The sequence below is a fragment of the Cynocephalus volans genome, chromosome 11 (genome assembly GCF_027409185.1).
Source record: "Cynocephalus volans isolate mCynVol1 chromosome 11, mCynVol1.pri, whole genome shotgun sequence".
In the NCBI taxonomy this organism is placed as follows: Eukaryota; Metazoa; Chordata; class Mammalia; order Dermoptera; family Cynocephalidae; genus Cynocephalus; species Cynocephalus volans.
The window spans coordinates 44,740,099-44,756,326 of NC_084470.1; the positions used below are offsets into that span (position 1 = coordinate 44,740,099).

Consider the following 16,228-nt stretch of genomic DNA (forward strand, 5'->3'; position numbering starts at 1 on the left):
GGGCTTGTTCCGGCATTCCCGCTTCGGAAGGCACGCGGTCCCCACGTCCTCCGGGAGGAGTCTGTAGCCTCTGGATAGTGGCATTTAATGCCCGCATTGTCGAGGGTGGCAGCGCTCAGGCCGGACGTGGCGAGGCCAAGCGGGGCGCGCCGCTCTGGTGCCGGCTCCCAGATTGCAGGCCCAATCGATGCATTTTTCTGAGTGAGTCTGTGGCTCCCCCACCCACCTCGTACGCTCTCTCTTCCTCCTCCTCTTCCTCTCTGTTCCCCCTCCTCCCGGCTGGTTGCAAATGGCTTCGTTCCCCGAGACCGACTTCCAGATCTGCCTGCTGTGCAAGGAGATGTGCGGCTCGCCGGCGCCGCTCTCCTCCAACTCGTCAGCGTCGTCGTCCTCGTCGCAGACGTCCACGTCGTCGGGGGGCGGCGGCGGGGGCCCCGGGGCGGCGGCGCGCCGCCTGCACGTCCTGCCCTGCCTGCACGCCTTCTGCCGCCCCTGCCTCGAGGCGCACCGGCTGCCGGCGGCGGGAGGTAGCGCGCCCGGGGAGCCGCTCAAGCTGCGCTGCCCCGTGTGTGACCAGAAAGTAGTACTAGCCGAGGCGGCGGGCATGGACGCACTGCCTTCGTCCGCCTTTCTGCTCAGCAACCTGCTTGACGCCGTGGTGGCCACAGCCGACGAGCCACCGCCCAAGAACGGGCGCGCCGGCGCCCCGGCCGGCGCGGGCGGCCACAGCAACCACCGGCACCACGCTCACCATGGGCACCCGCGCGCGTCCGCCTCCGCGCCGCCGCTCCCCCAGGCACCGCCGCCTCCTGCGCCTTCCCGCTCTGCTCCCGGCGGCCCGGCCGCCTCTCCATCGGCGCTGCTGCTGCGCCGGCCTCACGGCTGCAGCTCGTGCGATGAGGGCAACGCGGCCTCCTCGCGCTGCCTCGACTGCCAGGAGCACCTGTGCGACAACTGCGTCCGCGCGCACCAGCGCGTGCGCCTCACCAAGGACCACTACATCGAGCGCGGTCCGCCGGGTCCAGCCGCGGCGGCGGCGGCGGCCGCGGCGGCGGCTCAGCAGCTCGGGCTTGGGCCGCCCTTCCCTGGCTCTCCCTTCTCCATCCTCTCCGTGTTTCCCGAGCGCCTCGGCTTCTGCCAGCACCACGAAGATGAGGTGAGTACGGCGGGGTGTGAGATGGCTTGTGTTTGGGTCCACCGGGTAACCGCGTGCGTCCTATGGAGGAGCCGCCCGGCGGGTCCCAAAGCGAGGGGCGGAGGGGGCCTCTCCTTTTCGGATTTGTTTTGTTTTTCCTTCGGCTACGAGGCAGTCGTTCCTACTAAGCAGATCGTGACCTAGGAAGGGTGTAGAATACCTGGCTTCTTTGTGCGCCCTACTAGGGCCCCCGAAAAGTCCCTTTCCAAATTTCACTTTTTTGTTTATGGTAAAACGTGCCAACGTTTTCTCCAATTAGGTAGACAGGAGTTGGGGAAGAGATAGTTGTGTTTGTGTAGACGTGGCCTCCTTGTGCGGGCACTCCAGAAGGCCTCCCAATGTGCTGAGAAGGGCGCTCCTTTTCCCATCTTTGTTTGTAAAACTCGTAGGTTTGTTGCTTTTAAGTAGTGCATGAGCCGGGAAGAGATGATTGTGTGGGTGGCTGAGTGGTATGTGTGTGGAGTGCGTGTGCCTGTGTAGACCTGGTTTCCACGTGCCCCTTTATGAGGGGAGGACTGGTTGTGTTGTTTGGACAGCGTAGCAGTCGATACCTGTTTGTATTGGGTTGGAGGGGGGAGTGCGGATCTTTGAGGACCAAGGGGACCCCAGTCTTCAGCCCTTATCTGCTCCGCAGTTGTTTGTCGTAACGTATAATGCGTGTTTGGCCCCTGAGTTCTCTTATGTTGAACTGCTGTTGGTCTCGTGAGCTCACGGCTGCACCCCGAGAGAGCAGCGAATCGGGGAGCGACCTTGCCGATTGCGCTCACCCGGCTGGGAATCTTGGGAGTCTCTTGGGCCGCTCGCGTCTGCCCTAGCTTCGATCCCTACGGGAACCGGTTTTCCTGGTTACAAGGTGTCCCACCCTGTTCAGCCGGGGGCTCGATTTCCCATGGAGAAAAGCAGAGTAGCAACACGCGGCGTGAACCGGGGGTTCGCAGAGAGTCTGAGGGTTGCACCGCAGTCTTTGGGCTTGATTTCACTCTTCGGGCAATCCAATAAGCCTTTCTTGCGCATTTTTCACACCACGTGACCCCCCCTCCTCTGGGTTGAATGAGTACCTTGGGGTACATTGCTCTCCCGAACCCACTGAACAGGGGTCAAAGTTGAGAAGCGGGCTCTGCTGAGGGTAGGTAGTTTAATGCGGTCTACCTGTAGACAGACCCGTGAGGTTTGGTGTGTCCGATCGCTATGGACTTGACTTGGAGGGAGAGCAGGAGACCGCAGGGGCTTTAAAAATGCTCCTGGGAGTTGCCTGCCGGAGTGAGTCGGAGCGGCGAGCTGGTACCGAGCACGGCCAAGGCAAGCATAGCGCCGCAGCCTTTTCCACTCGTAACCTGTTATTTGGGGAGGAGGGCGGAGCTATTGCCTGATGGCCTTAAGCCGGCTTCTCCTATTGGAAAAAAGTTGAAATTCTAATTGACTTGTCTTGGGCACCTCCTTTTTAAAGATTCCTTATAGGTATGAAGCTAGGGGGCAGTTATTTTTTTTCCTTCGTTTTTAAGCTGTGAATGGACTCATAGTTTTCCACATTCATGGGTGAGTGTTTCTAGTATGTTCTTTCATCACTTTTAGAAGAGTGAATGATTGAGCGAAATACCGTTCCGAATCCCAGGAACAGAAAAATGGAGCCAATTCTCTTGCAGATTAGGATCCAGTGGAAGGCGGGCGGAGCGGGGATTGAAGGGCTGGGGGCGCCCTGAATCCACCAGAATTTTCCTCTTGGTAAGGGCGTTGAGTTAAATGTCAGATTTTATTTATATTTCCAGTTAAAGATCTACGTACGTTTTATTTGGTCTAAAGCAGTAGATGCTTGGTGTTGTCAGACTTGTAAAAGGTTTATTCACTTTCTAAATTCTAAACCCGTTCAAACCTTGTGGGAGAGCGTGAAGTGAGCAGTAGAGATCCCCTCACCCTGGGCGGTACCCGGATGCCTTTAAATTTCACTTTTTAACATGTGCAATGCAACTTGTTTGGCAAGCCTGAAGATATTATGTTATTAAACTGTGTCCTTTAAAAACAAAATTTGCTCAGTTTTGAGCTAGAATTCTACTTTCTCTGTAGCTTCCCATTAAAAGAAGAAAACTTGGAATTTGTTGACCTAATTTATTCGTTCCTGGATTTAGAATGCTAGAACATTTGAGTTTAAAGGTGACAAACCAGTGCTCTGAACAGAAGACTAACGTGTTAGAGAGAAAGCTCCACCGGGTAGTGAGGTTCAAATAGGGATCCCACCCACGGCCTAAAATTCTTCCTTTCCTTTGAAGGAAGTGATTGTTAACAGTTTCCGAATATTGCTCCTTTTAAAAAGTCATGCCTCTGGCTGGGAAGGTGCAAAATTCATTATTCTTTAGGTGAAAATAAACGCAAATATCATTGTCTTGATTGTGACATGCCGAATGCCTAAATCATATGTTTTATTGTATCTACAGCCTACCTCAATTTTGAAAATGTACTTTACTGACTTGCTTCCCTTGTCAACAGGCTTCATTAATTAATTCGGGGCGTCTTTTCCTATGGTGACTGCCACCTGACCTTGGGAAGGAGGCCTGGTCGCCTGGCTTTCCCCTGTCATTTTGGGGAGGGAGCAGTGGGTAAGGAGACTGCTTTCCTTAATCACCCCCCAACTTCCCAACCTGACTACGGGTTTGTAAAGTGAGGTGTGGTGTCTGATCACTTGTTTCAACACATCACAATAACTTGGAAACCTAAAAGGAGGGAGTTGGAACAAAATGAGATTTGCTTGCTGCCACTCTTCTCATTGGGCTTGTTTGAAAACCGTGGTTTGGTTTTGGGGTTTTTTTGGTAGTTCTGTGCGTCGAGGGTCAGTCCGAAAGGCCTGCAGGCGCGGCCGGGCGCCGGCAATCGGGCAGCGTCCCCAGAACCGCTAGCTGCGAAGCTTCTGTCCCCGGCCATCGAGAGCTCACCGCCGCTTAGGTCGTGGGGAGGAGAGGGTCTTCACTACACTTGACGTTTTGGGGAAAGAGTTTAGGGAGCTAAGCGTGGGACCTGAGCGTGCTGCTCCAGCTGCTCACGCGGCGCCCTTTTAATATTTGCTTCTTTGGCCCATAGGATGTTTTGCTGCCTTGATGGCAACACCGGGAACACAAATTCAGCATGTGTGCTCTGTGCCTAAGAGCTGGGCGTCAGGATTCTGTAAATGGCGGGAAGCCGAGCAGGGGTTTCAACGTGTCCGGGTTTCCAGGAAAGGTCACTTACAGTGGGGAGCCAGCGGGGGTGACCTTGTTTTCATCTTGAGCCGAGGGAAACATCGTAGCCCGCTCTATCCGAGGGTGGCCATATTCTGTTTGGCGAATCGGGGATGGGATTTTCCTGAGTCTTTTAGATGGAAAATGGGGGGTGCAGGTGCTGATGCGGTTTATATTCAGTCTGTGAGTTGGGCTTCAAAATGCTTCCTGGAAAGAAAAGTTCTAGAATTCCAACGCGATTTGACCCTTCTCAGGAAACCTTAATTGGTCTCAGACCACTTTGAGCAAGGCAGTTTGCTGCCTAAAATAATTGCTTGTTCTATGGATTTGTCTTGTATCTTATATTGAGTGAATTATTGTGAATGGGAAGGGGATTGTACCTATATTCAGCATCAGAATATTTTATTCTGCATTCCCAGGCATGCATATGCACGTTTACTTTTAAATGATATGCATGTTGTTGTGTAAATTATAAAATCCAAACCAAAATGCTTTTTAAAAACAATAGAAATTTATATATCACTTATGTTATAAGTCAAAGTAGTTTTATTTTAAAGGAATGAAATAAAGCTAAAGACCCATTTTCCTATCCTTTTTTCCTCTATTCATCTCTAGAGGTGACCAGATTAACTAATGTTGGTGAAATTTCTGATAAATTTTGAATTTCCAGAAAAAAATGAGATTTTAATTGGAATCCCATTGACTCATAGGTTAATTCCAAAAGACTGTGTTTTTTGTTTAAAGGACAAAGGGAGAGAATGAACAAAAATGGGCATTCTAGTATTTCAGTAGCCCAACTTCAACTAGCTGTACACAACTAGGTGAATGTATCCTCTCAATGCATACATCTCACCCGTTGGCCAGAAAACCAAACTTCCTATACCTTGGAAATAATTACGGAAGTTGCAGCTTTGAGTCCAGTGCAGCAGGGAGATGTTTGTAGATTGCAGCCTGTTGAATTGAGAACATGCTTGATAAAAATAAATTGTAGAGAAATGTTCATTGTTGATATCTTAATTTCTTAGCCTTTGAATATAATCTGTGGGCTTTTATTTATAAAGTCATGCTTGAACTGACTACTTGCATTAAAGTGCATAGGGATGGATTTTATCAACATGGACCCCCGGGATGTGGGCCAAGCCTGTGCTGATATGAGGTTCCCTTGAAGGCAAAACCTGTCATCAACTATGGTATCAGCACTGTCAGGGGAAACTTTTGTGACTATTCCTGAAGTTTTCTTACGAAAAAATTGTGAGCTACACTGGTTTTGGAATTACATAGACTTGATAATTGTCCATGAGATTTTTATTTCTAATTCTAGGCTTATATATTTTGGAAAACAGTGAAGTTATTTTGGGAAGGAAATGGGCACTTTCTTCCAGATTTCAAGTTCATCATTGATGCTTTTTTTTTTTTATCAGTGACATGTTTTCAAAGTTAAATAGATGTACTTGGAATAGAAAAATATTTAAAGTTTTTGAAGATCGAGTAAAATTGCCTTTTCCCACCCCAGTTCTTCCTCTCATTTTAACCTACTTATAAATACTACTTTTTGTGAGCCCTTTTCAGGTTTCAGGATGCTACAATGTCTGGTTTTCTAAAGCACTACCTAAAAGCACTATATTTTTCTCACATGTAAAATTTTAAACATAGCTGTTAGCTTTTTGTCTTTTCATTTAAAAAGAGAAAAGTTATGCTTATCTAGTAAGGGAGTTAGCTCTTGTGGAAGCTGTAAATTAGGAGGTGAAATGGCTAAAATGCTTCTGTTGTTGAAGTGTTTACCAGGATAAAAAGTGTTTAAATTTTCCTGATTCAAGTGAAATTTTCATTTGTTTGTAGTTCTGTATCTCTGAAATATATCCCCCCTCCAAATTGTTTCTGGTGCTAAAAGTCACATTGTTTGCTTAATCTTGCTATTTCTCCATTCAGTTCTTCACGCAGGGCAAGGTTTATTTTAGCTGTATTCATTTGTGGCAAATAAAGGACCATTTTAGTGTCATTCTGAATGACATTTAAGTAAAAGGTTGAGATGAATTCTTCCATGCAGGCAGTTTCAAAGTAGTGCTCCCTTCTCCCTTCCCCCATAACACTAACAAGGAGTTAAAGGCCTAGCTCACTAAGGCTGTTTTTGCCATCCCTGTTATTTTGGAAGAGAGGGGAAGAGAAAGATATTGATACAGAATTACAGTTGCCTGAAGGGAGCAAGATGCCACCCATGGAAGCCTACACTTCCTGCTTTTCTTCTTGACCTTTCAAGCATTTCAACTTGCAAGAGGAAGCTTGATCCATCTTACCTCTTTAGCTGATGTGACCTGCTTGTTCAATACTAAATTATTCCTCTCCCTTTGAGGTTTTGTCTATACCCACAAACCCAGTTGACTGAAACCAGATTGACTGTTTTGATTGACAAGACTCTGACTTGTTAACAGAAAAATTGGGAGGGGAGGGAGGCCCTAGTTCTGGCTATTTACAGCTGAAACTGTTTGACTTAAACCATATTCCAAAGTAATTCTGTCCCTTTCAGATGCCATCTCTTGCTTCCCTCTCGTTGTAGGTAAATATGAGTATACGTGGTTTGCTTACAATTGGCATTGAAGGGAGGGTGAAATGAAATAAAGGACAGTCCCAACTCCTGAGTTTCAAACCCCACTGAGTTTTTGAGAGATCCGTATTAGTTAGACTTCAGCTAATGTTTTGTTTGTCATCCTTAATGTGGAGTTTCTAACCCCAGACAATTCCTAATCTGAGCATTAATTCCTGCCAAGTGAGCTTTTTTTTTATGTGAATCTATAGAATGATCCTAATTTAGTTATCAATTGGCACAAGAAATTAACAGCCAGTTGTAATTTGTTCAAAAGCAATTTCCTAAATAGATGCCTTATGGAAGTGGTAGTCTTTAGAGATAAAGTTATTGCTTTCAATAATTATATGTTGGTAAATTGAAGTTGTGGTTATTAGGAAGGGAGGACTTGGTCGTGAAGAGGACAATTCTTGGTTGTGATCATTTATTAAGGGCTTCTACAGAAGAACACTTCTGTCAACATTAATGGAGTTTGAATAAAGCAGAGCAGCGAATGCAAAAGAAAATGAAATGGTGAAGATAGTAGTGTAGACTGAGGACATGCTTTCATGTTCTGACACCCTGTAAATTTCGGAGGTTCCCAAGTGGACTTTGGAACCTGAGCCAAGTGAGGAACCCCTGAGTGAGAGATCTGTGCCTTTGTAAACATCTGTCAGCAGCTGCAGCCTTTAGTTGTTACTTCTGAAGTTTGGCCAGCCATTTACTTCTATCCTATTTTTGTGGTTAAAAATATGTTTTTCTTAATAAACAAAAACAAAAGAAAAACCATCCAAACAAAAAAAAATATAAATTTTCTTGAAATGCTAGTGGGTTTTGGGAACTTCTTCACTCATTTGGGACTTTATTGGGATAATTATAAAAGTGTTACTGTAGGGGCCAGCCCTTGGCTCACTCCGGGAGAGTGCGGTGCTGATAACACCAAGGTCACGGTTCGGATCCTATATAGGATGGCCGGTTCACTCACTGGTTAGGAGTGGTGCTGACAACACCAAGCCAAGGGTTAAGATCCCCTTACTGGTCATCTTTAAAAAAAAAAAAAAAAAGCTATTGTATAGAAAAAATTTACACTCATAGATATTGCTGCTAAATATGGATCTGATGACTGCGTAAGCACCGTGTTTTAAAAATAAAGATTGTGAATAAAGTGGCACCAGCAGTTGTTACTACGGTTGGACATTTAAAGGAAGCCAGCACTTTAGGCCACATCTGCCGATTTTGGTCTGTGTCCTCTGGGATCAACGCCAGAGGGAGATATTTCTTTTACTTAGGATCAGCCATAGGCTTGTACTGAAAATGTCATCCAAAATGTGTGGCTAAGCATTGAGCAGAAAAGTGAATATGAGGGAGGGGGGAAGAGGAACAGGTAAAGGGTCATGAAAATCAACTACAATGTGTATTGAGCAGTTAAAAAAAAAAAGGGTGAATATGGTAAACAACATTTTAGTAATAGTTGGGAAGATGTGAGACTTCAGATAGCTGATCTTGTGTTTCCTGTTAAAGGCTTTATACTCTTGAGTACTCTGACGTCGATGGTTCTAGGTTTAGAATCTGCTGTGTCTCTGCTCATTTGTAAAACGAAGGTACTCTTTGCAATGTTGTCAGGATTAGAGCTAACATACCACACAGTGCCCCACGTTTGAAGACAGTTTAAACATTTCATAACATTTATTTGTAAGCTGTTAGAGTATTGAAGCTCACTTCTCCTCACTGCACATAAGGAAGGAGATGGCAGAACTAATTTTTAGTGTTAGAAATTGTGGCTGCGCTGTGCTTTTTATCAGTTCACCATTATCTACAGGGAAAGCTATGTAGCCTTCGTTCAGGTGATGGAAGGTGAACCGGAGAAAAAGGCATAAACCTTGTTTCCTTTTAGAAGGACTGGAACTCAACATTAACTTTTGATCTAGACCATTTTAGGTTGTAGGGCTCCCCAAGTGTTGGAGAAGATGAGGTAGGTGTAAATGTATGTTAGAGGCTATATCAATACCTTCAGCTTTTATTTATTTATTTTTTAGATGGAATGCCAGTTTTTTTTACCTGGCATTTCAAGGAAGCAGATCAACTTCCTTAATGGAACAATCTGATTTCAGGGACTGGAGTATTTTATAAGCTTTAATTTTATGGTATTGTTAAGTGAGTATGTATGTGTGTATTGAAGGAGGCATATGAGAGGAATCTTAAATTATCAGAAGAAAGCCCTAAATCATTGTATAGAAAGCTGCTACATTACAAATGGGGAGACTGAAGCCTGGGGAGATGGAATGACTTGTTGATTAGAAACTCCTGATTCCCAGACCTCTTCACATTGCTATTGATATACAAACATTGTTTAACAAATTTGTTTTTTTGAGACTGGTCCTTAAAAATATGGTTAATGTTAAATTTATTGCCTGAATTTTTGTTTTCCTGTTGTATCTTCTTGCTTTATCTTTTCTAAGTTATTACAGAGAAAAATAACATAAATGGGCCATGGTCTCTTGCCCAAAAAATGAGTGACCATCATTACTGTGACTGCCTCTCATTCCAAAATTAATTCATGGGGAAGCATTCCAGACAATATTTTAACAAGGGGGAAAGGCTTAAATTTAAATCTCTTTGAAATAACTCGTGAAAAATCTCTACAATATACAGGGTGAGGTGCTTCCTCTGCCAGCCATCTTGTAACATGGGCATGTTCTTTTTTCTTTACCGGTAAGGGGATCTTAATTTAACCTTTGACTTGATGTTGTCAGCACCACGCTCTCCCAAGTGAGCTAACTGGCCATCCCTAATAGGGATCCGAACCAGTGGCCTTGGTGTTGTCAGCACCACAGTCTCCCGAGTGAGCCACGTGAGCCACAGGCCGGCCCTCAGCATGGGCATGTTCTATTCCAGATCTTGGGGAATGGAGCCCACCTTCTTCCCCTGCTCCTGTGCCCGTGCCCTCTCTCCCTGGTCCCAACACCTCAGAGCAATTACTTTGTCATTAGTGGAGTGATGGGGGTTCTTAGACTAAGTTTGGCTTCTGTTGGTATCAGTGGATTTAAGGATCAATTCCAGCTTTTGCCTGATTATCAGCCCAGTGAGTTAGGCAGTTTGGATTTGACCTCAGAAGAAACACATGCTCTACCTTCATTCCTTTGCAGGAAACAAAGGCAACTTCTTAATTTTCAAGCCAAGGAATGCCCCTGGCTCTCCCTCCCCCAAATGTTGAGTTTTGATGGGCTTTTTTCACACATTATGTAGACAGAGGGAGACATTTTGGGGATGAAAAGAGAAGAATAGCTTGGCAAAAGCTTGCAGTTTCTTGGTATAGACAAGAGTATGATAAGGACTGGGTTTAATCCCTAGTGTTGCCCTGTGGTGGTAGTGTAAACTCGAAAACGTCATTTAGTCGTCTTATTTCTGACCTTTAAGATGGAAGAGTGATGGGGTGTCTGTGTCTTAGGGACCTATTTGTGGGGAGCTATAATTCACATGGAGGTGCTTTGAGACAGAAAAATTTATGTTTTAATGTACGCGCATGTAACTGAGTATAATATCCTGAAAAAAGAAATTGGCTTCAACTTTTCCTGCAAGTTGCAGCCAAAACAGTTCAAATTCCTTTCCATGAAATTAAATGTGTTGCTTATCTTCTTAAATATTTCCTGGTTGATGGCCAAGCGATATTTGATACCATGGAATAATTTGGCCAGTTCCTCATTGCTGACAGGACTTGATCTGTTAAGATTTGTCTTCAAAGTATTTGAATGCTTGTTTTCTGCTCCATGTGAATTGTGCTCCATGCTAAAAGATGTAGAAGAGCAGTCTCTGTCCTGTTTCCTGCTTGAGCCTTGTTGTTTTGGGGATATAAAACTGAAAAGGAAAAGGTGAATTGCAGGGGATGGGGGGGTGGGTATGGCTTCTCAACTTCCCTATGTGTGGTCTAGATGAAATCTACATGGTAAAGCTCATGGCATCTAAACAGGTTTAGATGAGATGAAATAAGTGAAGTTTAAAATGAATCTTGGAGAATGGTGGAATTTAGATAGAATTGGCTGATAGAGTGGTTTCTACAGAATCTGCAGTGAGTTGTAAGGAGGTACGTAATAATATAAATCTTTTTACCTAATTTTTTCTAGTCTTTCCAACATCCCTAAGGAAGGTGTTAGTGTTCCCTTCTTTTTTACCCTTCCTTAGGAGGTGGGTTATTCATACATAGAAGTAGTAACTGGTGATCAGTCTTTAATTACTTTAGCAGATAATTGAATGTAAAGAATTGTTGAGGGGGCAGGGGCCAGGGCTAGGGTGGAAAAGGAAAAAAAAAAAAGAATTGTTGACTGGAAATTAGGTTGTGAACTAGGTAGTTGAATGACAAGAAGAGAACACTAGGGCATCTGGGAAGCAGCTACCACCCTAAGGCTGAGGGATCAAAAAGGAAGAGGTTCGAGTTATTACTGCTTACGGGGGGTTCCTGTGGGCCTGCCATCTGTGAGGAGCAGGCTGTTCAGCTGGTGCTGGGGTGTGTGTGGCTGTGTGTGCACATGTGAGTGCACCTGAGGTAGTGGTGGGGTGGGGTGGGGTGGTGGGGTGGTGTGCAGTGAGGCTGGTTTCTGTAGTGTTAGAAAACTGCAAACTGGTGCTGCTACTGGAACAAACCAATGTTGTTGGGGTGAAAATGTGACTCAAGAAGCAGATAAAGAACCTAACAGGGACCCAACTGGCAAAGCAGAGATGGGGTTGGCTTAGTCTTGGCTGCCCCCATCACAAAGAGGACGGAAGGAGAGGATGGGTTTGGGGCTGAGACGCAGTAGCAACTCAAGCAGCGTAACTGGGAAGATGGCATGCCAGTTAGCCCTTTGCTCCTGGCAGCACCGCCTGACTGATTCCACTTGAAACTTCCCATGAAAACAGGAGGAATGCCTCAGACTAATAAGAGCCAGAACACGTCCAAAGTTAGTTTGTCCTAGAAGTGTGGTCAAACTACTAATGCAGCTTGCTGTCCTTGCTGCTGCCTCCTGCTAGCAGGCTGCACTGGCCACATCCCCCTTGTCCACTCCCTGTGTACCCCAGCTCTTTCCAGCTGAGCCATGTGCTTACCAAGAGAGACTGCTGTTTTTGTTCCCAAACCTGTTGATGTCATTGTACTAGTTGATTGTAATTACACAGTGTAATAGAGATGAAATATGAGTGCAGAAAACTGTAATTTCTATAAAAATTGATTTGGTTAAGGAGGCGGCCCTGGGGGAACAGCAGTGAGCAAAATAGCCCCAGATCCCTGCCTTTGTGGAGTTCACACACCAATTTGGGATGAGGTGATTCCCTGCCTTCCCCTATGGCCTTGATCTGGTTCTCAGCCCTGAATGGAGGTGGCTATCTGGGTGGCTGCCTTTGCAACACTGTGGGTATCTGCCTGCTGTGAGGTAGAATGTTCCAGCACATTATGATTATAATCTTGAGAGTGAGATGGGGAGGCTCAATACAGGTTCCAGAAAGGAGCTCTTCTTTTCCTGCCTCCCTCCCTCTCCTTAGCCCTCAAGAAGGCCAGCAACGTCGTTCCCCGTATGCTTTGTCCTGCAGCTTGTGCTGCCTAACTTTAGGTTGAAAGGGAAGGCCTCGTTTCTAGCAGCCTGGTGATTTCCCACTTTTGTTTTTTTGTTTTTGTTTTTGTTTATTCAGGTATTTGCAGATAGTAAAATTCACCTTTTTAGCATATATATAATTTTACACATTTTGAGAGCATACAGTGTGTAACCACTACTCCAGAGTACAGAACAGTTTCATTTCCTCAAAATTCCCCTTTGCCCCCTGGCAGTGAACCTATCTCCCCGGCCTTAGTAACCTTTGGTCTGTTCTCCGTTCATATGGTTTTGTCTTTTCTATAATGTCATAAAATGAAATGATGTAGTGTGTAGATTTTTGAGACTGGTTTCTTTCACTTAGATGATGCATTCAGAAGTCATCCACGTGGTGTATCAGTAGTTCCTCCTCTTTATTGCGAAGTAGTTTTTCTGTTTTTCCATTGAATGCATATACCACAGTTTATTCACCAGTTGAGGGACATTCCTGCTTCCTGTTTTTTTTGGGTGATTGTGAATATTTATTTTACTGCCTCACACATTTGCAGTGCTGTGTTGTGTGCTGGTCACTGTCATCTGCTGGAGTCCCCATTTTAATCCAGCACGTTTGTCAGTAAACTTGTGTGACATTGAGCCTATTTCCTTATCACTCTGTAGGGAATAATAAAATTTGCATTAGACTGCCTAGGGCTGACTTTTTTGTTTGATTTTCTAAAGAAAATTGCAACATGCTGTATATATAAGTGAAGGAACTGATTTTGGGGAGTGCTGCATGGGGCCAGAGGGAGCACCTGGTAGCCACCCCAAACCCTAGTCCTGCCCTTTATTTTAATCATCTTTCAGAGAAACAAGTTTTATTTCCTTTTTTTGTTGTTGTTGTTGTTGTTGGCTTGATAGAGCCTTCAGAATATTTTAAGAGGAAATTTTATTTTTCTTATTTAATTTGATTTTTTAAAAAAGAGGTTGCAAATGAGAAAAACTACAGGCTCTGTTCAGCTGTGGACTGATATAAATTTTGGAGCTTAAAAAGTCTCCGTGTAGTATGGATGAAGTAAGGTTTAAGTGTCTTTACTTTTAAACTCAAGTTTAGTAGGTGAAAGGGGTGATTGTGTTTATTTATTATGGTGATAAATGGAAACCGATGTATGAAGAAGGGATAGCAAAATCCTCTTATCGGAAGTAGTGGTTAATTCTGTATGATGATTGGGACTTGCCACAGCAGCTACAAATTTCGTAATCTTCTTATTCATTCTTAAGTCTTTTGTGCGATAACTATGAACTTGCTTTGATATTCTAGAACTGAAGTTGTTACCTGTCTTTACCTGCAGCATCTTTGCTTTACTGTTGGTTATTTCCTAACTAAATTGTTAATTACAAATACAAATGTTAATAGCATACAAAGATATACAATGAAAGGCATTAGATATATTTCGGCATCTCACACCTTGGGAGTTTTACCTCTAGTACAGTCAATTTTAAAGTTGGAAATCAAAGGGCTGGCCTGTGGCTCACTGGGGAGAGTGTGGTGCTGATAACACCAAGGCCACGGGTTCGGATCCCTACATAGGGATGGCCGATTAGCTGAGAAGTGTGGTGCTGACAACAGCAAGTCAAGGGTTAAGATCCCCTTACCGGTAAATAGATTAGATTAGATAGATAGATAGATAGATAGATAGATAGATAGATAGATAGATAGATAGATAGATAGACAGATAGATAGACAGATAGATAGATAGATAGTTGGAAAACAAACATTTCCTTCTCTCATAAAAGGAGGGATGGTGTTCACATTTGGTGTTTTGAGCATTTGTACTGGAGCTTGTTTTGTTTTTTTCCTGTTGATTGTCTAGGGTACAGAATCTGAGCACAGAATTTGTCTGAGTTTAATGAAGCTCTGCTGGGTTCATCAGTGCCTTGTTGTCCTAGCCACACAGAACTTATTTTTAAGATTTTTTAAAATAATTTTTTGTGGGGGAGCAGCTGGCCGATACAGGGATCAAACTCTGGACCTTGGTGTTATTAGCACTGCACTGTAACCAACTGTTAGCTAACTGGCTAGACCTTTAAGATTTTTTGTCTGCTTGTTGATGTAAAGCCAATTCTCTTCAGCATCAAAAAAAAAAAAAAAAAAAAAAGGCATGAAAAGCAACAAGTAAATGGGAATAAAATTAAGAAGCCATGTGCAAGATCAAATAATGAGGAGGAGGAGGTGATGTTTGGCCCTGGTTTGGGAGAAGATGTTTGTTTCTGAGCATCGGTGTGTAAACTGGACAAGTCAGTTTTCTCATGTGTAACATGATGATGGGAGTGGTAGCAGACTGTCCACGGTATAATATTCAGCAGATTAAGAAACAAAATTCTAAAAAACTAGTGTGGAAGGTTTCTGTCTGGTCTGCTAGGCCCTTCTCATTTCAGTTCCTGGACTTGTAAATGTTGTCCCTGTGTGAGGGTCCTGTCCTCCTCTTGATGGTAAAAGCAGACAGATTTGTCCAGTGAACAAAAAAGAGGAACTCAAACGAATGCGGGTAATAAAAACTATGTTTGTAAACACTTGACAGGGGTTTAAAAGGTAGGAAGGGGTAACAAATTTGCCTTGAATTTGTATTCTTTTAACAAAATTTAAGGATTTTTTTAAAAAAACTGACCTTTAGAATTCACAGCACTTGTCATTTAGGTTGTAATTTTCTGAGTATGTCCATGCCTGTGACTATAATATTTACTTGACTTTTTCATTTCTCCCTCCTTCACTATCTATCCTCAGTCAGCTTGTAATTTCTGGATGAATGGAAAATTGAGATTTTCCTCAAGGCTACCTAGTATTCCCAGAAAGCAACTAGTTAACACTAATCCCAATTTAATTATACAAGTGATACTTAAATATATTCTTTGTTTGGATTATCCCTAAATTTTAATTTTTAAAAAATGTAGCCCCAGTCCCATTCCTTTCCAAAGTGTGTGGTGTTCTCAGTTTCTTGGGGTTTCTTCCAAACTCTTTAACAACTATTTGCATACACAAACCTATAGGGAATGTAGTCTTAAAAACATCATATGTAGGTAGACATTATCCTGTACTACCTTGGTGATCATTACTGCTCTGAATTTGGCATACGTGGTGTGAAATTTATTGCTTAGAAAGGAGAGATCTTCTCCTCCAGCAAGGGAGTAGCTAGGACACTGGAGAGGCACATTTGAAATGTTAATAGATCCCAGCACTTTGCTCTGGAGGGCTTGCCTCCCACCAGCCACATTTCCTCCCATCCCAGCCCGCCCTTACTGCCATCAATCTAATGGGAGAAAAATGGCTCCTCCTGTTGTTTTGCTTTGCATTTCCGCGATTACTCTGAGGTGAGCGTGGCTTTTCTTATGTTTATTGGCCATTTGGATTTCCTCCCTGATTTGCCTGCCCAGGTTCCTCGCCAATTTCTCAGGTTTCTAAAAAAAATCAATTTGTAGGCATTTTGGATAAATATTGATTACTGGCTGTGTGTTGCAAAGGGTTTCTCTGAGGCCATAGCTTGTCTCTGTTTGGTTTAACTTGGTATACGTTTTATTTGTTTATTTTTTTTGTCAGCTGGCTGGTACAGGGATCCAAGAGTCTAGGGACCTTGGTGTTGTCAGCATCATGCTCTAACCAACTGAGCTAGCCAGCCAGCCCTAACTAGGTATACATTTACAATTTTAGCTGGTTGATTGTAGTCTTTAACTTTCT

General features: G+C 43.9%; 1 protein-coding gene across 1 annotated transcript in view; it reads left to right on the forward strand.

The window, feature by feature from the left end:
* The first annotated feature begins 289 nt into the window (after positions 1 to 289).
* Positions 290 to 16,228, forward strand: part of TRIM71 (tripartite motif containing 71) — a 63,476-nt gene continuing 47,537 nt past the window's right edge. The window contains exon 1 of the mRNA XM_063113553.1: positions 290 to 1,156. Within this exon, the coding sequence (XP_062969623.1) occupies positions 290 to 1,156 (867 nt within the window). The remainder of the gene's footprint in view (positions 1,157 to 16,228) is intronic.